Raw genomic sequence first — 24,152 nt, 5'->3', positions numbered from 1 at the left:
GACTTAGCAGCAGCAGCAATGCATATATATGGAATCTAAAAAATGGTACTGAAGAATTTATTTACAGGGCAGCGGTGGAGAAACACATAGAAAATAGACTTATGGACATGGGGAGAGGGGAGGAGAGGGTTAGATGTATGGAAAGAGTAACATGGAAACTTACATTACCATATGTAAAATAGATAGCCAACGGGGGAATTTGCTATATGGCTCAGGAAACTGAAACAAGGTTTCTGTATCAACCTAGAGGGATGGGATGGGGAGGGAGATGGGAGGGAGGTTCAAAAGAGAGGGGATATATGTATACCTATGGCTGATTGATGTTGAGGTTTGACAGAAACAACAAAATTCTATAAAGCAATTATCCTTCAATAAAAAAATAAATTAATTAAAAATTTTTTCCATATTGTTCTTGGCTTTTGATATTCATATTATCTAATTGTATTATTTTTAACTCTACTATTTTAAATAGATATAGTTTTTATTATATAGAATATTATATGCCTCTTATTTCTATATTTTTTTATTCTTTTTGCATGTAGAATATGTTTTTCAGAGAAACAAAAGGGATATTAGTAGCTTCTTAGTTTCCTTTCTTTACTTTCCAAGGGAATTACCTTTAGAATTACAGGGAGTTTTTGATAAAGAGGAGGTGGATGTTAAAGTTGAAGATAAGAAAAATGAAGTATGTATGTCAACAAAGCCTGTGTTCCAGCCCTTCTCAGGACAAGGTCACAGACTGGGAAGGTGAGTGGGCTCATGATCTGTGCTTTTCATAAGCAGAGGCTTGACTAATATTCGGCTTTTAATTATTTCACTATGTAGACCACATATATAGAGTTTATCATTTCTCCCACTGAAAATGAGATTTTTTTTCATGTTAACTTTTATGAGAACTTCTAAATCATATTCACCTTAGTGTAAATTAACACAAGCTGGCACTACACTTAAAAATCATGAAGGCTTTTTTTGGTTTTATCAGATCAAAAGGGCCTGGTTTAATAAGGACATTGGACAAAATTGTGTGGGTAAATCATTTTTTCTCCCTTGCACCCACCACCTGAGCTTTGCCATTAATGTCACAGGGTATATAGGCTAGCTTTGGGAGATAGTATTCTGTAACCAGTGCCTTCAGCATTGCATTCCTCCAATCAGTATCTGAATTTTGAAGTAATACAAGTGAAATAATGCCTGATAAAGTTAGTATCAGAGTCTTTAATTATTTTCAGACTTTGCAGTCTTCATCTTATCTAGTTATGCCTGTGACAGAATGTGCAAAGACATTAAATATAGGATTGCTTCTTATTTTTATGAATTCTCATATATGAATTATCAAGATTGGTAAGGTATATACATGCATATTCATCCACAAGTATAAAAATATTGAAATGTGACCTTCAGAGTGATGATGAAATACTTTATTTCGTTTATAACCCAAGGACTATTCTCTACAGAGAACTTATTTCTTCTAGAAATTTTAACCTGGGACATAGGTAAGGTCCATGGATCTGTCAGCACTATAAAATTGTTCTGAAAGGCACTATTCAAATACATATGTACTTAAATAGTCTTCAGGTATACTTATATAACACTCTATAGTCTTACATATTACTTGGATATGCATAATTTCATTAAATTCCTATAATCATCATCTATGACAGATACAACTGATACTAATATATTTATGTGTTATTTATGGGGGAACAGCCGTGACTGGCTAAAATCTTCCTAAAATCTATACTTCCTGTAAAGGTTTTAGAATAATTGTTTAATGATAAAGTTCTGCTTACTGAAAAACACCCATCTGACTTGTCTGGATTTTCCTAGTGCTACACCAAAAATTGTTTCTAAAGCAAAGAATATTGAAGTTGAGAATAAAAATAAGTTGTCTGCTGTCCCACTAAACAATCTGGAACCCATCACTAATATACAGATCTGGTTAGCCAACGGGAAAAGGATTGTCCAGAAATTTAACATTTCTCATAGGTGAGTCTTCTATTTCATTATTTGTCTGATTTCCCCCCCTGAGTTTTAATAATATTTCTTCTTTTCAAGTCAGTCAATAGTTATTTTTAAGAACTAACCAAGGATCTTAATGAATAGTTCTCTAAACATAATGTATCATGACAATGGAAATTCTTGGACGTTAATTGAAATTTTTTTTTTTTTACTTATTTCATTAGTTTTCTGGCTTAACTAGATATATAATTTTAAAAGAATTATTTTCAATATGTTTTTAAGTAGACCTTTTAGCATTATGTGTGTATTTTCCTGTTAATTGTATAAAAAGAATGAAAATACAGGAAAGTCCTGAAAGAAAGTGAAGTCAATTTAAATTTCATCACCTAGAGATCATCACTACTACTACTTTGATACATTTTTCTAGTCATTCATCTCTTCTTAATTTTTTTCATTTTATTTAAAGTAGGAACGTATTGTTTGTAGGTTTTCTTCTTTATTTAAAAGCATTTAAAATTTGGGAAGGGGATATTATACATGTAAAATATTATATACATATGTGCTTGGTTAAAATAGTAATAGTAAAATAACTTATGTACTGCTGCTGCTGCTAAGTCACTTCAGTTGTATCCAACTCTGTGTGACCCCATAGACAGCAGCCCACCAGGCTCCCCCGTCCCTGGGATTCTCCAGGCAAGAACACTGGAGTGGGTTGCCATTTCCTTCTCCAATGCATGAAAGTGAAAAGTGAAAGTGAAGTCACTCAGTCGTGTCCGACTCCTAGCGACCCCATGGACTGCAGCCTACCAGGCTCCTCCGTCCATGGGATTTTCTAGGCAAGAGTACTGGAGTGGGGTGCCATTGCCTTCTCCGAACTTATGTACTACCTCGCTCAAAACATATGCCAATATATCCTATTTGCCTTTCCGTGATCATATCTGTTTCCTTTTGTGCAAGAGAGAAATCTGTTATAAATCTGTGTTAATTATTTTTGATGAACTGTATATGTCCTCTCCCTCTTTAAGTATACACGCATATACTTACATGTATATAACTGAGCTGCCTTTAAGATTGCAGTGATTATATTACATTATAGTATTCATGATACTAACTGAAAATAGGCCTGCACCAGGTTAAGTGTTTTCTTAACTAGATTTGCAGTACAACATCACCTGGTATGGAAGAGATAAAGCCCATGTCTGTGTAGGGTTACTGACTGGACCGTTTCTGATCCATTCAGAGCTAGTTATGTTGATTTTTCTGTTATAGAAGTTTTTAGGCATATGCAAAAGCAAAGAGAAGATATAATGATCCATCACTAAGTTCCCACTAAATTATGTTTAAGAAAATCCCAGACTTCACTTGAAGTTAAATTAGCTAATTCAGGTTTTCATAAAATTACATTAATAGTTTGTGCTATTTTACAGGATAAGCCACATCAAAGACTTCATCGAAAAATACCAGGGATCTCAGAGGAGTCCTCCCTTTTCCCTGGCAACTGCTCTTCCTTTCCTCAAATTGCTAGATGAAACACTCACACTGGAAGAAGCTGATTTACAGAATGCTGTAATCATTCAGAGACTCAAAAAAACCGCTGAACCTTTTAAAGAACTTTCATAGCATTGATCTTTGATACACTAAGTGGAAAGTTTCCCCAAAAATGATGGTCATAAGTGGACATGCAAATCAAAACAAGGGAAGGTCAGATTTGCTGGGTTTTGCACTGTTTTAATTCCCTGCTGATGAGATTTTAAAATAAGTACAAGTTAGGAAAGTAAACTATTACTGGAAACTATATTCAGTTAACTTTTTCCAGAAGGCTACTCAGAAAGAAAAATATACTTATTTTCAAATACCATTTATTCAACATAAGATATATTCAATAACTTATCATTTAAAGTCTTAATATGGTATAAAGTAAGAAATACGTGCACAGCATCTTCCATTCAAATATCATTCCCAAACAGCAATGATGTGTTTAAATGTTAGCTGTCTCAGATTTTTTAAATGGCAATACATTAGAAAATTATACATGGCAGGTTAAAAGCATCAATGTAATTTTCTTATATCTGAGATACAATCATAAGGCTGAAAGGGTCTGCTTTTACCACAGCTATACCTAAACCTCAGAAGTGTTCCCGATTTGCATACTCCAACAATCGAATATTAACAGTATCTGGGATGTACTTTCATTTAAGAATAAAATTGTAGTTTAGTATAATGTCAGTATCATATGTGCCAACTCATATTTCAACATTTTCAAAATGTGTAGATTTAAAAGAAGTCTTTTTTCTCTAGGAACCTGTTTATTCCCTACTTTATTTTCTTTGAAAAACTAGGGGTTTGTTTTTAGCTGACATTTGGAGTGAGCCGTTTGTTTGACACCACTCACATAGAATCTAGTGCTGATGTTGTCACATTACTAATTAACATTTTTAAAATGCGTCATGTGAAGTGTGGTTTTCTATTTCATACATCAGTTGGCCTGTTTATATATTAAAGGATTGTTTATTACGTTAGATGTCACTAAGGAAAACCTGCTTCACATCTTAGATTTTTAACTAAAACTGGTTCGACTTCAGTATTTCACTGTCAGATTAAATCCTCTTGCCTGAAAATAAGTTTAAGAAGCTTTTTGCAGATGATCTGTTGAATCATATTTAAAGTGAAATATGCATTGAGTGTGCCAGGGAATGAAGCAACCGGGCCTATCAGCAGTAATGTTCACAGGGTACTGGATGCCTACTGGAAAGAAAAGTTCTCAAACTTTTTGGTCTCAAGACCTTTTGTTTATGTGGGTTACACATATTAATGTTATATTTAAAATAAAAGGTTATCAAATATTTATTCACTAAAAACGTGTTAATGTAAAGAACATTTTCATGAAAAATGTCATTTTCCAAAATGTCAAAAGATGGAGTGGGAAACGTGGCATTGTATTTTATTTTCTGCAGACATCTTTACTGTCCGATTTAAAGAAGACAGATGGGATCTCATTTGCTTCCACATTCAGTCTGTTGCAATATCGCACATCATGTCCCCTCTGGTAAATGCTCCTGTACACTCTTGAAAAAGTGAAGAAAAAAAAAAGCAAGAATAACATCTTAATATAATTATGAAAATAGTTTTGACCTTGCAGACCCCTTGAAAGAACTAATCTTGTAAAGCAGTGATTTGCAGTGATCTTCAAGCCTTAATGCATAAGGATCACCTGGAAAGCTTTCACAATGCCTATTACCTGCCACCTACCACACACATTTTAACAATTCGTTGTATTTGGCATGGGTCCCAGATCTCTACATTTTTAATCTCCAGTAGTTCTTAGGTATGTAGTAGAATCTGTCTTCAGGAAATCCTGCACTAAGATGGAAAATCCCATGGACAGAGGGCCTGGTGGGCTGTAGTCCATGGGGTCACTAAGAGTCGGACACGACTGAGCGACTTCACTTTTCACTTTCACTTAAGCTTCCACCCTAGGAAAATAAAACCTGCATGCTTCACCATGGCAGTGTAAGACCTGACTGAAATGGGACTGTTAGACCTTTAAGTTTTATCCTGGTCCCCCACAGTTTGTTTTTACACTGTCTTTCCCTCCCCGACCCCTTAATGCTGACCTGCTCATGATATAAACTTGTGCTTTATCTTCTATAAGCACAGCTGAGACAAGGCTGCAATATTTAAATGAGGTTTTTATTAAAGGCTCAGGGATAACAAAAGGGAAATAGACATATAACTAGATGACCTGGTTTATAATATACCTTCTGTTTGAAATCCATTTGGAGAATGCTTGCTTTTCTAGCTCTCAGCCCTCCACATGGTAGAGTTCTGTTGTTTTATCAGGGAGAGAGGGAGAACAAAGGAGAGACTCTTCCTTTTGTCATTCACCCTCAGAAATAAACAGACACATAACAGAAAATATTTATTGTCGGTAACGTTTACGGCCATGATAGAGCCCTCTTGCTAGTGAAACAAAAATAATGGCATTCTTAAAAAAGTGAGGGGATGCTAAGATCATACATAAGATGACTGTTGATATATTTTCAAGAATCTGTAAGAAAATGTTTCACATAGGCCTATCATGAAGCATTTTATAATTTTCCTTTGCATAAATATGTCAATTTATGATTCTCCATATACTTATATGAAGGGCCTTCTTGTTGGAAATATTGTTCTCACACGTATAGAAAAGCCTCCCTTATGGGTTTTCCAGTTTACCATAATTACTATCCAGAAGACATTGGAAGTTTTCTTGGGTGTACATGTAGAGTACACCACAATGAGAAGTTCTTTAGAGAAAGACCTGTCATCAGCAATAACCCTCATTTTTGTAACTGTGAAAACTTTACCACAAGTGATATTCTTAAAGGTTTTCTAAAGTGAGAACCACCTCATAAAGCTTTTTATGTGAAAGTGTAAAATTCTAAAGTTGTTAATTAAATGCCTAATATAGCCCAAACATGTTGACTTTAGAAAACAAACTGCATTATGCAAAGGAAGGCAAACTTGAAAATAAGGCAGCATCTTAGGTGTGGAATACAATTTGACCTAAGTAGTTGTTTGAAAACTGGCCTCAATCAATTTAAAAGCATTGTTAGGCCTGTTATATGGAAGTACATATTGAATTTTACAAATTTTAATTTATTGGTTAAATTACTATGCATTATCCAGGTTATAAAGGTGATCTTATTTATTTTATATACTTCTGTCATTTAGAGTAGTTTTCATTTTACTTAATTGTGTTGAAATTATGCATGCATCTATTTCAGTGCCTTAAAGTATTTTGAAAGCAATCTTGATAATGGTTAAAGAACTGTTGTCTTAAAGATGAAACACTGTTCATTAAAAGGATCTGTGAAATAATTTATATTTGTTTGTTATAAATTAGTTACATATGGATGCATTTGTCATTTTTATTTGCAAAGACATTCAGTTTGAGAATCAACAAACATTTATTAGGTGCTTTCTATTTGCCAGGTATTTTAACCAATGTTACTTTCATTTCATACTCAAGTGTTAAAACGTGATACTTTTAAACTCAGTGGTTGTGTTTATTTCTTTCACCACCCTTTGTGTCATTAGTTGAACGGTAGTTGAACGGTAGTTGAAGACTCCTTAGTATGATTTATTCCTTTGTTCTTTCTCAGTAGAAACCTTTTAAACATTGCTCACCACACTGAATCTTCAAATAGAAGTGGCTTATTCAGTAGACTAATATTTGGCTCTTTGTCATTTGATTTAAATGTATGTTTTTTACATAGATAATTCATATCCACTGGAGAAAATTATACAGTTATGCTGAAATGATCTTTAGCTCACCTATTCCACCATTCAGAGATAACCACTAATAACATTTTGGTGTGCATCTTTATGGATATTTTTAAGTGTATCAGTATTCAGTTTTGTTTTAAAAACAAACCTCTTGGTTGTTGTAGGCCTGTTTTATTTATGGAATTCTATTGGTCCTTAAAAATTCTATTAGGACTATACCGCCACTTTAAGTAGAATAGTAACAGGGGAAATGCCTTTTAGTTACATTTCTGTGCGAAAAAGGGAAGGAGGTTAATGTAAGTGGAATCATACAATATTGCTGTCCTTTGTGACCAGCTTTTTTTCCACAACATAAAATTTCAAGGTTCATCCATGTCCTTTTTATTGCTGAGTAAAATTGTATGAATATTCCTAACATCCTAAATATTCACCCATTAGTTGATGGACATTTGGGTTGTTTCGACTGTTTCAGTTCAGTTCAGTTACTCAGTCATGTCCGGCTCTTTGTGACCCCATGAATTGCAGCACACCAGGCCTTCCTGTCCATCACCAACTCGTGGAGTTCACTCAAACTCACGTCCATCGAGTTGGTGATGCCATCCAGCCATCTCATCCTCTGTCGTCCCTTTCTCCTCCTGCCCCCAATCCCTCCCAGCATCAGAGTTTTTTCCAGTGAGTCAACTCTTCGCATGAGGTGGCCAAAGTACTGGAGTTTCAGCTTTAGCATCATTCCTTCCAAAGAAATCCCAGGGCTGATCTTCAGAATGGACTGGTTGGATCTCCTTGCAGTCCACGGGACTGTCAAGAGCCTTCTCCAACACCTCAGTTCAAAAGCATCAATTCTTTGGCACTCAGCTTTCTTCGCAGTCCAACTCTCACATCCGTACATGACCACAGGAAAAACCATAGCCTTGACCAGCTATTATAAATACTTTAGTTCTCAAGGGCTTCCCTTTGACTTAGCTGGTAAAGAATCCATCTGCAACGTGGGATACCTGCGTTCGATCCCTGGAAAAGGGAAAGGCTACCCACTCCAGTATTCTGGCCTGGAGAATCCCTTGGACAGAGGAGCCTGGCAGGCTGCAGTCCATGGAGTCCCAAAGAGTCAGACATGACTGACTTTCACTTCATTTCTCTTCACTTAATGTTCAAGTTATTGTGTGATCATGTTTTCATTCCTCTTACATCTTTAGAAGTGGAATTGCTGGATCATATAATTTCATACCCAACTTTTGAAGAACTGCCAGACTTTTCCAAAGCACCTGCACTAGCAGTGTATGATTTCCCACATCCTTCCCAATCCCTGTTATTGTCTTTTAAATTACAGCCTTTCTAATGGAGTGGGTTCTTGTAGCTTTGCATTTCCCTAATGCCATGAATGTCTTTTCGTGTGCTTATTGCCCATTTGTAGGCTTGGAGAAATATCTATTCAAATCCTTCACCCAGTTTTTAACTGTACTCTCTCTCTCTACTGTTTAAGGAGTTCTTTATATATTCCAACACAACGGTTTGCAAACATTCCTCCCATTCTGTGGGTTGTCTTTTCACTGGTTGCTTGGCTTGCAACACAGAAGTTTTTCATTTAGCTATAGCCCATCTTAGGCTTGTGGTGTCCTAAGAAATACTTGTCTAAGCCAAGATCGAAGAGTTTTATGTCTCAGCCTGTATAGGTCTGTGATGGGTTTTCAGTTAATCTTTTATGTGTTGTAAGCCCTTCCCTTTTAAGTACCAGTCTGGGAAATTTGCATACACCAGTTTTTTATTCTCTGGCTAGAACTTAGTTACCTGGCTGTACCAGTCATCTCTAAGAGGTTGGAGAATGTATATTTCGGCCATCCGATAGCAGTTTTTTTTAAAGCGGTTTGTAAACCTACTCAGCCTTATAGTCTGAGCAATTCTATTGCTTCGTGTTTCTAAGACTTGGCCAATTTTAACAAGGATTTAGCAGGAGGGTTTAGTGAGAACTGCTGCTCTCACTCCCTTGGAGACCGATCCCAAGGAAAACGGTCCCGAGTCACTTGCCAGCCTTTCCCCGCAGCAAATGTGGGCTCTGGCGTTTTTCACTTTGGGTAATCCACCCCGCGGCACTTCGCGGCTTCCCGTTTTCCCGCGCGCTGCCCCCGCCCGGGGCGCGTCGGCCGGCCCGCCCCTCTTCGCGCCGCGCCCGCTCGGCCGGGGAGCCGCCCTCCCCGCGGGCCGGGGCTGGCGATAACGCCGAGGGCCTTGGTGCGCTGGCGGCCGTGCGTGATGGCAGTGTACCGCGAAGCGATCCCGGGCCCGGCTCTGGATACGCCGTCGACCTCGCTGGAAGCACACACCTCAGCTCAGGGTTCGGTGAGCGCACAGCGAGGGGCACGCGGGGAGCGGGCGCTGGGCTTCAGCGCGGGGCCGGGCCGGGGGCTCCGGGGACCGACCGCCCCATCCCGGAGCATCTGGGAGCAGCCAGCCAGTCAGCCGCAGCCCCGCACGGTCCCCGCCCGAGCCTCCAGGTTGCTCAACTGCCCCGGCTGGGGTTTGACAGTTGACAGCGGGGAGGCTGGGGGTATTCTGGAGCCCCAAAGAGATGGGAAACTGAGTCGTAGACAAGTGCAGAAGGCCGCTGATTCCTTCAGCTAGTCGATCAGGGCCAGTCTAGGGCTCTTGTCCACCACCCGCCAGGTCTTCCCGAAGTCTCTGGAACCCCGGGCACTTGGGACTTCTAATTGGGCCCGCCTTCCCCAATCTCCAGGTAGGAGCTATGGGCTTGGCCGCCCTCTCAAACCTGGCTCCCTCCAGGCACCAGACTCTCCTAGCGGAGACTGCACCCAGAGCCCTTCCTGGTAACCAGGCTCCGAAGTGAGGGTGGAGGGCAGGTGGGAATCCAGGGGTCGCCTCAGCCCTTCTACCTCCCCTCTCCCCCACCCCCTGGATAGGGCCAGGGCATGTGTCATTCAGGGTGGCTGAGTTGGAGAGAAGTTAGGACTTCCGAGCTCGCTGCTAGATGCGGAATCCACTGCTCACTATGTGCTGCGCCTTCATTCTGTCCCTGGCTTGGCTTCGCCACCTCAGTTCCCTATGCTGTCTCCGTGCTTCCCCTCCGAGCCCCTCCGAGCAAAAGGTAGTGGGCTCCAAGACAGAAAGCAAGATCAAGAGGCCCTCTGGGGACTCTCATTTCGCAGGGAACTTTAAAAACTCAGGATGACATGAGTTGTTAGGGAGAAAACATTAGCCATGAAACGCTAGCATTTAATTTTCATAACAACTCTGGGAGGTGTATTACCCCCATTGTACACTTGATGAAGTTTAGCCATACTGAGTACCTTGTCCTGGGTTACACAGCTAGAAATGGCAGACGGAGAATTTGCATTCAAATTTGTCAAGTTTGCCTAACTGAAACGTCCTCAGTTGACTGTGAAGAGCTTATGATTTTAGTAGGTACAGTGGTATTCCTCAAGATTCCAAGACTGAATCATATACCTAGATTTTTAAAAATTTTCATGTGCCTGCTATGTACCAGAACTTGATAGGTACCTTTAGGAGGAAACCAGAATCCCTTTATGGAGAGGGGTTGGGGAATGGGGAGGAGGGGCTAACATGTTGGATTCTGCCTGGTGTTAAATTTTCTGAAAGTTGAAATATTGTTCACAAAAATGTCAGAAGAGACCACATCCTGCCTCATGTGTGGGTAGGAAGAGTGCAGAGGATTTGATAAACCCTTATCTGGAAAGACCTTCCTTTCAAAAGAGTCCTTTTAGGGTGTCTGTCTAGATACCTAACTGGGTGAAGCTGTAGATCTCTCCACTCCCCTCCCATCCCCAGGCAAAAGATGAAAAAGAATGATTCCCAGCACCTTTGGGAGAAATAGCACTTAACACAGCATCTTCATGTCACTTACTCTTTCAACAAATATATATTGAGCATCTACACACCCAGCATTTTTCTAGGTACTGGGGACATGGTGGTGAATAAAAGTTATATAGTTCATGCTTTCAGAGAGTTTATGTGCTGGTGAAGAGAGGCAGGAAATAAATATGAATATATCCTATAGTGAGTACAATTGAGAGAAATTTGGGTGGTCAGTGAAGACTCCTCTAAAGAGATGACATTTAGGCTTCAGCCTGAATGGCAAGAAGTCAGCTCTTGCAAAGACCTGGAGGAATAGCTGGGGGATAGGAAGTGCAAAGGCCCTGAGGCAGTAACAGACAAGGTCATTTTGAGCAACAGGATGGAGGCTACCATGGTTGAGGAGAGCTATCTGAAGTAAGGTGGGAAAAGGAGTGACAGCTGATTGTGTGGGCTCCTTTAGGCTATATGGGAAGGACTTGGAGTTTTATTCAAACTGTAATGGCAAGTTGTTGAGGGGTTTTCACCAGAGAAGAGACACAATCTGATTTATGTTATGAAAAGATCACTTCAACTACTGGACAGAAAGTGGATAGTAGGGAATGAGAGTAGAAGTTGAGAAGCCACTTAGACTCTCACTAATAGATTAGACAGGGAAACTGGGAAGGAAGAATCAAGGATGGCACCTAGGTTTGTGGCCTGAGCTGCTGAGTGAACACTGGGGCCTTTTGTTGCAATGAGGACAGTAGAGTTAGATTAAAACAATGGGATGGAAATCAGGAGCTGTGTTTTGACCATGCTAAGCTGGAATGCCTGTTTGGCAATCATGTGGGATAAACCCCAAATATATGTGTGTGGGTATACATGTAACCTTTACTTCATTTTTGCTCTGATATTTGTTGTTTACTGATTTCTGTGGTGTAAATACTCTCCCCATGGCTGATTTCAGGCTGCCAAATGGTTCAACAACTGGCTTGCAAAAGTCCTGAACATTTAACAATCAGCTCCCAAAGCCATGGCCTCATTTGCTCATCAAAACATCCCTCAAAGTTGGCAGGAATATTCCAATCGACAGATGAGGCTTAGAGAGATAACGTGATTTATTCAAAGGCACACACAGGAAGTTTGTGGCAAAGTTAGGGGCCTCCTGACCCTCCCAGTTCACTTTAGTTTGCTGACTAATAAAACAGACTGCAGCAGAAAGCACTGGGGGAAGAGGGAATATAAGGAAAAACTTCCCCCTGGAAATGCTTAGAAGTCATGGTTTAGGTTTTTTCTTTTTTCTCCCCTTTTTGCCGCATTTCTTTTTTGTGTGTTTGTCGTTGACTGCACTGGGTCTTCATTGCTGTGCATGGGCTCCTCACTGCAGTGGCTTCTCCTGTTGAAAAGCACAAGCGCTAGAGCGCAGGCTCAGTGGTTGTGACTCACAGGCTTAATTGCCCTAAGGCAGGTGGAATCTTCCTGGACCAGAGATCAAACCCCATTTCCCTGCGTTGGCAGGCAGATTCTCAACCACTGGACTGCCAGAGAAGTCCTGTCTCACTTCTTTTAAGATAATCTGAGAGCAATTAGGACTGAGAGGTTGCTGGAACAGCCTTCAAGACAGGGCTGCAGGATACTTTTGGAAGTCAGGGGGCTGGAGGGAGTGGTTGGTACCTATGGGGGCTGAGCTTCTGTGTCTCCCCCAGGACAGCGGAGCTGGTCGCCTCTCATTCTATAGGAAGTTGTGCTATGGCATTGGAGGGGTTCCCAACCAGGTGGCCTCCAGCGCCATAGCCTTTTACCTGCAACTTTTCCTGCTCGATGTGGCACAGGTGAGTGTGGGCAGCAGCCTTGGGGTTCCCTACTCCCATGTCTGGTGTCTGGTCCTTTCAACCTGCCTTTACTTCCACTGCCACGATCCTTGGTAAATGGCACTTCTGACCCAAGGCTGAGAAAAACCAAATACTGTTGAGGGCAACCTCCTGAAAGATGTTTATTTGCAGGTTGTTTGTAGTAGAAGAATGGGAAACAACACGAATGCCCCCAAATATAGAAGTAGTTCAACAGTAAGTTGGACTATGTCCACATAATGGAGTAGTGTGTAGTCACTCAAAGAATGAGTTAGATCTATACCAGTTGACGCCCAAGAATTTCCATGATGCACTGTCAAGTGAGAAAAATTAGTTTTAGAGAAGGGTATACATATAAAAAGACCCCATTTGAACAAAACAAAAACATGCCCTATATATATGAGGACACAGGTATAAGGAGATGGTTGAATAGCATCACTGACTCAATGGACACGAGTTTGAGCAAATTCTAGGAGATAGTAAAGGACAGGGAAGCCTGGCCTGCTGCAGTCCATGGGGCCGCAGAGTCAGACACCAGTTAGCAACTGGACAACAACATGATTAAAGGATGAGCATGGAGAAAGTATATTCCAAAAGGACATCCATCCAGAAGTATGTTAATGTTGGCGATAGAAGGGACTAGTGGAGGATAGAGGATAAACAAAAATTTTTAATAAAGTATCTATTATTTACTTATTTTCCATGATTTTTTAAATGACACCGATATCCCATTTGTATAAAATTATAAATCACAAATGCACATAAGGAAATGAGAGAAAGAACGATCAAAATGCTCCTGGCAGTTGTCTCAGGATGGTGGAATTTCAGATGAGCTTTGCGTGATATTTTCCTGAACTGTTTAAATGTGTGTGTAATGAGTGTTATCACTTTATGTAATCAGAAAAATCAATAAACCATTTTCATTGTAAAACACAAGCTCTGCCTCTGACTGTCAGCTTCAGTGCACCCTTCACGCACTGAGCCACCTCAGGGGAGGGTCTCTCAAGTCTTCTCCTAAAGTGACTGGGTATAAATATAACAGGAATGTGCTAGTGTGCACCTGTTCCCCTCTCCTTGTCCCTCTATCCCTTCTCCATTGGTGCATAGATGTCCTCAGAGCCGTCTGGATTCCTGGCCTGGGGGAGGGACTGAATAGATCTTTACAGCGTGGCTATGGCCCCAGCCAGTTTCCAGGGTCTTTCTCCTGATTGGCGGGCAGGTCCAGACACCCTCGCTGACTGTGCAGGGCCTTGGCTGTCCCCTCCTCTGTCCCTTTCAGATCCCTGCTGCCCAGGTGTCACTGGTCCTGTTTGGAGGGAAGGTGTCTGGGGCAGCTGCAGACCCTTTGGCTGGGTTTCTCATCAACAGAAGCAGGAGGACAGGGTCTGGACGACTCATGCCCTGGTGAGCACCCCATGGTCCTTAGGATCCTGGAACCCACCCCTGGCTTGAGATCTCTGCATTTGTCACAGCTGCTGCTAGTAGAAAATCCTATGGGTGGTTAGAGGTCAGGTCTGGACAGTGGGTAACAGGAATGGAATGGGTCTGAGTGAGTCATGCAGGTGCTCAGGGACCTCTCCCTCACCGGGTGGCACAGAGCTGGACAAGAGTCGCAGGCCTGGCCCCAGGGGGCTCGGAGTGCGGCCAGGCGGGGCTGGTTGGCTTGGAAGTTCTCACAGAGGAGATACGACTTTCCTGGGTACAGGGAATGGCACCACCCAGCCCAGGTGACCCTAATGGTAAAGAACTTGTCTGCCAATGCAGGAGATGTAAGAGATAGGGGTTCAATCCCTGGGTCGGGAAGATCCCCTGGAGGACGGCATGGAAACCCACTCCAGCATTCTTGCCTGGAGAATCCCATGGACAGAGGAGCCTGACGGGCTATAGTCCATAGGGTGGCAAAGAGTTGGACACAACTGAAGTGACTTAGCACGCACGCATGCAGCCCCTAAGGGCCCTAGCCCCCACTCCCAGGGACCTCCTCATCCCCTCAGCCGCCTCTCCCCCTCCGTGGCTCCCACCCTTAGCCCCAGACCAGGGCTCCTCCAGGGCTGCGGGCCAAGCGAGGCTGCTCCTGGCCCCTGGGGACCCCCTGTGCTAGTGCTGCAGGCCGCCCCACCGGGCTGTGCTTCCGCAGGGTGCTGGGCTGCATGCCCTTCATTGCCTTGGCCTACTTCTTCCTGTGGTTCTTGCCCCCCTTCACCACCTTGCGAGGCCTCTGGTACACGACCCTCTACTGCCTGTTCCAGGCCTTGGCCACGGTAAGCAGGTGGGCCCCTTCCTGGGTCTGGATTCCTGGAACCTCATGCTGGCAGGAGGCCTGCCTGAACTGTGTGTGTGTGTGCTGGGGGGTGCCCGCTGCCCACCTGCTCACCAGGTGGTAACTGGCCATTAGCTTTTCTTGTGTGCTCTAGGCCAGATGCCCCTCCTGCTCCTCAGCCCCTAACTCCAGGTTGAGGGGATCTGTGGGGACATGCCAGCCTGGCACGGGCCTGGCCTGGGGAAGCTGCTGACCTGGGTTGGCCGCCTGGCAGTGGGCACTGTCCTAAGCTCTGCCTGGTCCTGCAGTTCTTCCAGGTGCCCTACACGGCGCTGACCATGCTCCTGACCCCCAACCCCAAGGAGCGGGACTCAGCCACCGCGTACCGTGAGTGCAGGCGGGTGTGCGGTTGGGTGGGAGCGGGTAGCTCTGGCCCAGCCCCATAAGCTCAGTCACCTTGCTGCATGCTGTTTCCCAGGGATGACCTTGGAGATGGCGGGGACGCTGATGGGAGCCACCGTCCACGGACTCATTGTGTCTGGTGCCCACGGGTCCCATAGGTGCAAGGAGGACACGCTCCCAGGGGAAGGGGCTGTTTCCCCCAACGCGGTGAGTGTCCAGGCTGCGCAGAGCCCCTGGAGCCCCCGCTTCCAGGCCACCTCTTTCTTTGAGGAACATTTCTCCGCCAGGTCTCTTCATGGCTGTTTGGGGGCTCAGCCCTGCCCAGCAGGCTTTTTCATTCCTTCCCTGATCCTCGTGCTGAGCCCATGTCCCCCATCCTCCCGCTAAATCTGCTTCTCCTGCTGGGCGCCTTCTAAACGTGGAGCCAAACAACAGGCCAGCAGGCCATCTGGAGGGGAGGAGGTGACCCCAGAGAAGGGGCAGGGCGGGGAGGGGCCGCCAGCAGGGGCAGGAGAGAGACAGCAGAAGGGTTTAGTGTCCTGGCAGAGCTCTGGGCAAAACCCATCCTATGAGCAGTGCCACCCAGCCCTGAACAGGTGTCCCCCCAACCCCACCCACAGTGTGAAAGGAGAGGGGAAACCTGGGGGCAGTACCCCTTCCTCTCCCCTCAAAGCCGTTCCCTTTTCAGCAATTAGGAGATGTTCGTTCATCTATTTATCCGAGAAGGCAATGGCACCCCACTCCAGTACTCTTGCCTGGAAAATCCCATGGGTGGAGGAGCCTGGTAGGCTGCAGTCCATGGGGTCGCTAGGAGTCGGACACGACTGAGCGACTTCACTTTCACTTTTCATTTTCATGCATTGGAGAAGGAAATGGCATCCCACTCCAGTGTCCTTGCCTGGAGAATCCCAAGGACGGGGGAGCCTGGTGGGCTGCCATCTATGGGGTCACACAGAGTCGGACACGACTGAAGCGACTTAGCAGCAGCAGCAGCAGCATCTATTTATCTGTCAAGTGCATCTTCTACTCCCCCTCTTCTTAAGCAAATGACATCACTGACCTTCACCAACATTTGAGAATAATGTTATGAGCATAGTGCCAGCATCACGCACCCATGGTTCACTGCCTGTAAGAAAACATTACAATGAAGTCCTGTGTAGAGATCCCCAGGACACCTGCAGCCCAGCTACAGAATGTGCTTCCGTACAGTGTGAAATGAAGCTGTAGGGCCCCAGAGAGAGCAGGGAGTCAATCTCCCCTTCCCATGGCCCACTGCCCCAGTCAAGAGATTGCCTGAATCTGGGTAGGTGAGAGGCTATGCCCCATTGCCCTCAAAGCCCATCATGGTGCTACGAGCCCAGGATCAGAGGGGTTGTGGCCTGCAGATTTACCTTCCCTGCTTCCAAGCCCAGGGCCCCCCGCCACAAAAAAAAATGAGAGTCAAAGTTGCTCAGTCATGTCCAACTCTGCTACCCCATAGACTGTAGCCCACCAGGCTCCTCTGTCCCTGGGATTCTCCAGGCAAGAATACTGGAGTGGATTGCTATTCCCTTCTCCAGGGGATCTTCCTGATGCAGGGCTCAAACTCAAATCTCCTGCATTGTAGGCAGATTCTTCATTATCTGAGCCACCAGGGAAGCCTCTACAAGGCCCCTCCCCAAAGCTTCTGGGTCACTGTCTAGGTGAGAATAGTGGAACAGAGGGTAGAAGTGGGGAGCAGGGTTGAGGAGCTCCCCTTGGGTGGGAGAGCAGGAGGCCAGGTGGGGCATAGGATGGCAAGAAGTAGGGAGTAGGAAGCTGAGAACCTGCCCTCCCTCGTGTCCTCATGGCTCACATGAGGCTGTGAGCCATGGTGAGAAGCGTCCAGGGGCCTCTTGTTAGTTTCAGCTCTGCTGTCCCATAGACTGCACTTACCAAACACAAGTTCATAGATAAAACCGTCCCGAATTTCAAGAGAGCAGAGCATTAACTCCCAAGTGCAGAGCTTTCTGAAAGTGGGACCCCTCACACCGGTGAAGCTCTGCATCTCCCTCCTTCCTCCCCCACCAAAGGCAACCCCTATCCTGAACTGGGTGACTGTTACTCCCATGCAGGCCTTATATGTACTTTATTCCATATGTGTCTTCCTCTGAATGCTCGGTGGCACCGTTTCTATTTTCGACATTTTCTGTGTCATCATACATCACACTGTAACTGTCTATTCATGGATCTGTCTCCCCCTCACCCCAAGCCCCTTACTGTGGATGCACAGGGTCATTTATTCATCACTGTAACCTCAGGGTCTAGCACACCGAAGACAGAAGCAATGAATGTTTGCTTAAAAAAAATGACAGAGAGGGAGGGAGGGATTTGACTCGTGGTTACATGAATGCCCACAGGAGGCACAGGGTCAGCGGAAGGACCATTCTGGGCCATTAGATCTGCCCCTCCTGTGGGCTGATGGAGAGGAAGAGCACCCAGCATCCTTGGACTTGGACTGAGGGTCCCTCTGCCCCCAATTGGAGGCACTCCTGCCAGGCCCCTGGGTATCCCCACCTCCAAGGGTTGGAGACATCACCCCCACTGAAGTTCTGTCCTGTCCACAGACTCGTCTCTACTTCATTGCAGCCACTGTGGTTGCTTTGACTTACCCAGTGTGCAGTACTTTGCTCTACCTGGGGGTGAAGGAGCGATCAGGTAGGTACAGGGCTGCAGACAGAGTGCGGAAGCAGAAGCTGGTCGCTCCTCTTGGGCATGAGTTTTTATTTTGAACTCCACCAATCCAAGATGTCCCTTTCCAATGTTATAGACCCCTCCACCCCAGCATCCGGCCAGGGCCTGGGCTTCCTGGCTGGGCTAGGTCTCACGGTCCGGCATCGGCCCTATCTGAAGCTGGTCATCTCCTTCCTCTTCATCTCAGCAGCTGTTCAGGTATGTCTGGCCAGGCTGATCCCCACTGGCTGGGCTCTGGCCATACTGAGCTTGCATAGGTTCAGGTTAATCTCTCGTCTCCACCATACCACAGGAAAACCAGTGGCTGGCAAGGGCTTGGCAAGGCTGATGCTGGGAGGAGAGGAGAGAAACCTACCAGATCTAGTGGGACTGGGGAGAGTCAGGGCCCAGACACCAGGAAGTGTCTGGAGGGGTAAAGTCCATCCATCTCAGCTGTGCCAGGGGGAGACTAGGAATGGTGTTTAAACCTGTGTTGGGATAAAACTCCATTGTTGGGGAAGGGATTGCATGATGGTAGCAGAAACCAGAGCTTGGAGGCCCAAAGGGAAGGCCCAACTCAAGACCTCAGGCTTGCCCTTGATTTCTACATTTCTGCCATTTCCTGTACATGCCTACTTCCTGTCGACTCCTCAGGTGGAGCAGAGCTACCTGGTCCTGTTCTGTACACACGCCTCCCAGCTTCAAGACCACGTCCAGGGCATGGTGCTGACCATCCTGGTGAGGGGACATGGGGTGGTGGAGGCGAGAGGCCTGAGTCAGGGCTGTGTGGTCCTTGACATGACCTGTGTGATGGAGTTCTGGTGGTCAGTATTTTGGACTCTGCTTGGGCTTTTTGCTAAGATGATTCAATCGTGTCCGATTCTTTGCAACCCTATGGACTGTAGCCCACCAGGCTCCTCTGACCGTGGGATTCTCCAGGCAAGAATACTGGAGTGGGTTGCCATTTCCTTCTCCAGGGGATCTTCCCGACCCAGGGATCAAACCCACATTTCTTATGTCTCCTGCATTGGCAGGCTGGTTCTTTACCACTAGTACCATCATTTCAGCAGAGGGTGGAATTGGGGTCAGGGTCATAAAGTTCGTAAAGTTCAGCCACTGGTTCTAGCCAAGGACAAGGTCAACGTCAAGTGTCCCACCTAAAAGCTGAGCATTTGAGAATCTGGCAGAGGCCCCAGCAGGGCTTCCTGGGCTATGACGATTCTGTCCGTTCACAGGTCTCTGCAGTGCTGAGCACCCCGATGTGGGAGTGGGTTCTGCAGCGATTTGGGAAGAGGATGTCGGCCCTCGGGATCTGTGTGAGTGAGGCAGGAAGCCAGGCCTGGGGTGGTGTTGAGGGGGCAGTGTGTTCTCGCGTCCTCCGTGTCTATCCCGGCGCCAGGCTCAGAGGGCATCAGTAAGGACTGGTGAGTGCGTGAATCCGAGAGCAGCTATGAGTGTGTGTGGGGCAGGGGTACAAGCAGAGGAGGCGCCAGCGTGTCTGTCTCCCTAGGCGATGGTGCCCTTTGCAATCCTGCTGGCTGCTGTGCCCATGGTGCCCGTGGCATATGTCGTGGCCTTTGTGTCTGGCCTGAGCATCGCTGTGTCCTTGCTGCTACCCTGGTAGGCCGGGTGAGGGGCACAAGGAGTAGGGGCCTCCCGTCCTTCCCAGTGGGTGTCCCCCCTTCATCTCAACCTGCGATCCCAGACCCCTTCCCCTGGGGACAGGCTCTCCCCCTTTCAGGGGTAGAGGCTGCCAAAGTGTATTGGGGAAAAAGTGAAAAGAAAGTGAAAATGTTAGTCACTCAGTGTGTCTGCCTTTTATGAGACCCCATGGACTGTAGCCCGCCAGGCTCCTCTGTCCATGGGAATCTGCAGGCAAGAATTCTGGAGTGGGTTGCCACACCCTCCTCCAGGGGATCTTCCCAACCCAGGGATTGAACCAGGTCTCCCACACTGCAGGCAGATTTTTTACTGTCTGAGTCACCAGGGAAGTACAAGCACTTTTACTGCCTGACCCTCTTTGGACCAGTCCTGGTGCTGGACAGTGGGGACCCAGGGGTGAATCTGACTCAGTCTTTGTCCCCAAGGAGCCCTCAGTTTGGCAGCTCCCGAAGAGATAAAAGACATAATTCTGCAGCCCCTGCCCCCAGGTCCATGCTTCCAGACGTGGTCGATGACTTCCAGCTGCAGCACCAGCATGGCCCAGGCCTGGAGACCATCTTCTACTCATCCTACGTCTTCTTCACCAAGCTTTCGGGAGCAGGCGCCCTGGGCATCTCCACTCTCAGCCTGGAGTGAGTCCCAGAGTCGGGCTGTCCCAGAGGCACAAAAGACAAGTGGTGTGCAAAGCGAAGGGCAAAGTCCCCGACCCGAGCCAGCCAGGGGCCACCCACGAGTCTGGGGAGTGTGTGGGAACCCCCACCCCAGCCGGAAGGGGTGCAGGTCTCAGCAGCTATACCCCTTCTGAAACCTCTACTCCCCGAGTTCACAGCTCTCTCTGAACTCCTCCCCAGTCTGCCTGTTCCCTCACACTCCCTTCCTCCCAAATCAGTTAGACTGATTTGGCCAGAAACAAATCCAAGTTTCAGGATAGGGTGGGGGTTGGGCCCAAGGGCCCCTTCCTTCAGGAGGCTCTGAGCTGGATGCTCAGGGTGGGGGCTCCTCCAGCTTCGCAGGGTACGAGTCAGGAGCCTGCAGGCAGTCGGAGCAGGTGGTGGTGACTCTCAAGGTCCTCATCGGTGCTGTGCCCACCAGCATGATCCTCATTGGTCTGTGCATCCTCATGGTCGGCCCCACTCCCAAGGTGCCAAGTCGGGCCAACTCCCGCTCCCTGGGGAGGTAGGCACCTCACACTCACGGGTACACACCGCAGAGCACCTAGGGAGACGCGCAGATGTGCACAGTTCTCATGTGGACCTGACCTTCCACAAGCATGGCAGTCTTTTTTTTTAATTTGCTTATTTTTGGCTGCACTGGGTCTTCTTTGTCACGTGGGCTTTTTCTAGTTGCGGTGAGCAGGGGCTGCTCTCTAGTTGAGGTGCTTGGGTTTCTCATTGCGGTGGCTTCTCTTGTTGCAGAGCACGGGCTCTAGGGTGCGAGGGCTTCAGCAGTTGTGGCTCCTGGGATCTAGAGCCCAGGTTCATTAGCTGTGGTCTACGGGCTTAGTTGCTCTGTGGCATGTGGAATCTTCCCGGACCATGGCTCGAAGCCATGTCCCCTGTATTGGTAGGCAGATTCTTATCCACTGTACCCTTGAGAAAGTACAGTCAGTCCATCTTAATGGGCCCCAAACTGAATTCATCTTTGTTCTCCAATCTTGGCTCTTGCTGCATCACAATGAACGGCACCACTTTCCAGCCTGGGGGCTGAAACCCCGGGGTCATCTTCCACTCCTCCCCACACCAACTGCCCTGAGCCACTCTCTCACCTTGTTCTTCCCACTTGGATGCACAGACCCCTCTGCCCTGGAGACAATCTGCTCACTGCCTGGCTTTCACAGTAGACTGTGGGGACCTTGACAGCTGAGGGGGCTGTTTTCATTTTTGTGTCCCATGAGCTCAGCCCAGAGCCAAAGTCCAAGCAGGCACTGCAGTGTCAACATTTCTGGTCAAGCAGATAGTCACAAGCTGTGTCCACGTTTTTGCACACGCTCAAAAACTTACAAACAAGAGCCCGTGTACAGGTAGAGGCCCACACAGGATAGGCCAGGAAGTGGCTCCATCATGGATCCCTCAGTGCTCAGTGGGGACAGCCTGGGACTCCAGCCCCTCATACTGAGATCATGCGCTGTGTTTGGGGAATGACACGTGGGTGGGACCTGGAGGAACAGGACCGTAGCTTCGTTCTCAGGGTTGAGCAGGGGAGGAGTTGCTCAGGAGACAAGGAGCAGCCACTGACACTTCCCCGACCCCCGCCCACCCTCATCCTCCTCTCTGACTTTTCTTCTCTTTCCCGCAGGAGGACCAGCTACACTCTGGCTTGAATTTGAGACCCTGTGAGCCAGCACGTCAGGAGCAGCATCTTCTGGGCTCCAGGCCCCCCCTTTCAGCCCTTTGGCACCCCCGCCTCACCGTTTACACACAACCTGTCTTTTCCCCAGGGATGTGGAGTCTTCAGTGACTCTCCTGAAGGGAGCGGCCTGGGCTCCACCTTTCATGTCTTACCTGTTGACCTCAGGACATCTCAGAGAGGCCTGTGCCGCTGACTACCCAGCTCTGGGCAACCTGTGACCTGGAAAGCATTCCTGTAGCAACTATTCCTGGAAAAAGGAAGCCCCTGCCAGCCTGGTCTGCAGACTTCTGTGGGAGCACCAGGCCCACCAACCTGCTTGGATGGCAAAACTACCTGACAAGACAGACACACAGAATTCCTGTTTCTCCTGATGGTGCAGTGATCATCTAATGGAGAGGCTGACAGACAGCATGTGAATAGGCAGAGTGGGGACAGATGGACATGCTGCGATATCCAGGTGGAGAGGTTCACAGATGTAGCCAGAGAGGTCAGCAGACCCCAGACGGAGCGGATGGGGCCAGCAGTGGGGACAGGCTGAACAGGGCGTGAGGTGTTTCTCAAGACCTTTCCCCTTGTACAGCTCAGCTGATGACACTGTTTCTAGACGTGGTCACAGACTGATACTGAGCCACCAAGGATCAATCATGTTTATGAACAAAAGTTATTTTTGTGGGAATACTCTTCTGAAAGTTCATCTTATAAAATCACAGGAACCACTATTTTCTAAAGGCCACCATGTCTTTGGGGAAGAAAGATCTACTGAGGTTTATTTTTTTCAGAAACAAATTAAAGGGTTTATCTTCTACTTGCTTGCTTGTGTGTGTGCTCGGTCATGTCCGACTCTTTGCAACCCCACAGACTGCAGCATGCCAGTCTCCTCTGTCCATGGGATTTCCCAGGCAAGAAGAGTAGAGTGGGTTGACATTTCCTACACCAGGGGATCTTCCCAACCCAGGGACTGAACCCACGTCTCTGACATCTGTTGCATTGGCAGGCAGATTCTTTACTGCTGAGCCACCTGGGAAGCTCTGTTTGAGTCTGTAAAATGTGACTGTGGCCAGCCTTCTCATCCCACCTCCTGGGAAATCTGTCTCAAGGAGGGAAGGGGAGGGTGCCTGATGTCACTTAAACTGGCCATGTTACCTCAGCCGTGTGTCCCAGAATATCTGCAGTTCCTCAGACCACAGGTTCCCTGTGGGAGGAGACAAGAAGTTGAGGACATCGGCTAGGGCAGTGGACCATAGTAGCTTGTGTGGGTTTGGGGCCTGGGGAGGAGGTGGGGAACCCCTGGGGCCCTGATGCCCCAGCAAGTGTTCCTAGAGAAGCCTGGGTACCCACAGGGGGACCAGGAGGTGAGATCTGCCCCCCACATTCCTCCCCCGCCCCCAGTTCTACCCTTCCCAAGCCCACTGCAGGGCTAGGCCCCCTTCCACCTTCTCTTTAGCCCTCTGGCTGCCTCATAAGTGTGAGGTGAGATTGAAGGTCTAAGATAGTCAGAGCTCAGACACACTCAGATAGTGCTCCTCAGAGCTTAAAGCATTTGGCTTCCTCTACAAATGCTGTCTTTTCATACTGTCCATGGGATTCTCCAGGAAAGAATACTGGAGTGGAGTTCTTCACTGACTCAATGGACATGAATTTGAGCCAACGCCAGGAGACAGTGGAGGACAGAGGAGCCTGGCGTGCTACAGTCCATGGGGTTGCAGTCGGACATGACTGAGCGACTGAACAACAACATATGTGTAGCAAGAGAAGGAACCTGACCTCAAAGAGAGCGCAGAGTGTGACCCGGTCTGTCTGATGCCTGAGCTTTCTGGGCCCGTAATACTGACAAGGGCATCTGATCCTTGAGGTCACAGGGCTCCAGAGAAAGAGCTGGGCTCAGCCTCTCTTCCTGATTCAGAAAG

General features: G+C 46.8%; 2 protein-coding genes across 8 annotated transcripts in view; both read left to right on the top strand.

Moving 5' to 3' along the window:
• Positions 1–6,823, top strand: part of UBXN2A (UBX domain protein 2A) — a 31,105-nt gene extending 24,282 nt beyond the window's left edge. For all 4 annotated transcript variants that reach the window (XM_070799073.1, XM_070799072.1, XM_070799071.1 and 1 more), the window contains 3 exons: positions 610–747; positions 1,828–1,986; positions 3,387–6,823. In XM_070799073.1, coding sequence (XP_070655174.1) covers positions 610–747; positions 1,828–1,986; positions 3,387–3,579 — 490 coding nt within the window. In that variant the 3' untranslated portion in view covers positions 3,580–6,823. The remainder of the gene's footprint in view (positions 1–609; positions 748–1,827; positions 1,987–3,386) is intronic.
• Positions 6,824–7,144: 321 nt separating this feature from the next.
• MFSD2B (MFSD2 lysolipid transporter B, sphingolipid) lies at positions 7,145–23,050 on the top strand. Of its 4 annotated transcripts, XM_019970631.2 has the most exons (14): positions 7,145–9,561; positions 12,738–12,863; positions 14,161–14,285; positions 15,019–15,142; positions 15,450–15,528; positions 15,620–15,750; positions 18,129–18,219; positions 18,332–18,453; positions 18,889–18,972; positions 19,470–19,550; positions 19,745–19,854; positions 20,385–20,528; positions 20,902–21,072; positions 22,192–23,050. In XM_019970631.2, exons 1-14 carry the CDS (start codon positions 9,475–9,477, stop codon positions 22,214–22,216), a joined length of 1,500 nt encoding a protein of 499 aa, XP_019826190.2. In that variant the 5' UTR covers positions 7,145–9,474; the 3' UTR covers positions 22,217–23,050. The 4 variants fall into 4 exon arrangements, with proteins under 4 accessions (XP_019826190.2, XP_070655157.1, XP_070655158.1 ...); XM_070799056.1 differs by lacking the exon at positions 20,902–21,072; XM_070799057.1 differs by lacking the exons at positions 18,129–18,219; positions 18,332–18,453.
• Positions 23,051–24,152: the final 1,102 nt, after the last annotated feature.

The sequence above is a fragment of the Bos indicus genome, chromosome 11, assembly GCF_029378745.1.
Source record: "Bos indicus isolate NIAB-ARS_2022 breed Sahiwal x Tharparkar chromosome 11, NIAB-ARS_B.indTharparkar_mat_pri_1.0, whole genome shotgun sequence".
Classification (NCBI taxonomy): domain Eukaryota; kingdom Metazoa; phylum Chordata; class Mammalia; order Artiodactyla; family Bovidae; genus Bos; species Bos indicus.
Note: the sequence above shows the minus strand (reverse complement) of the source record. Positions and strands in the feature narration are given on the sequence as shown.

Bases quoted from the DNA above. Each gene is read 5' to 3' on its own strand.
- MFSD2B (XM_019970631.2), top strand. From the start codon at position 9,475: ATGGCAGTGTACCGCGAAGCGATCCCGGGCCCGGCTCTGGATACGCCG. The intron at 9,562-12,737 runs GTGAGCGCACAG...TGTCTCCCCCAG, and splicing joins ACACCTCAGCTCAGGGTTCG to GACAGCGGAGCTGGTCGCCT. The intron at 18,973-19,469 runs GTGAGGGGACAT...GTCCGTTCACAG, and splicing joins GCATGGTGCTGACCATCCTG to GTCTCTGCAGTGCTGAGCAC.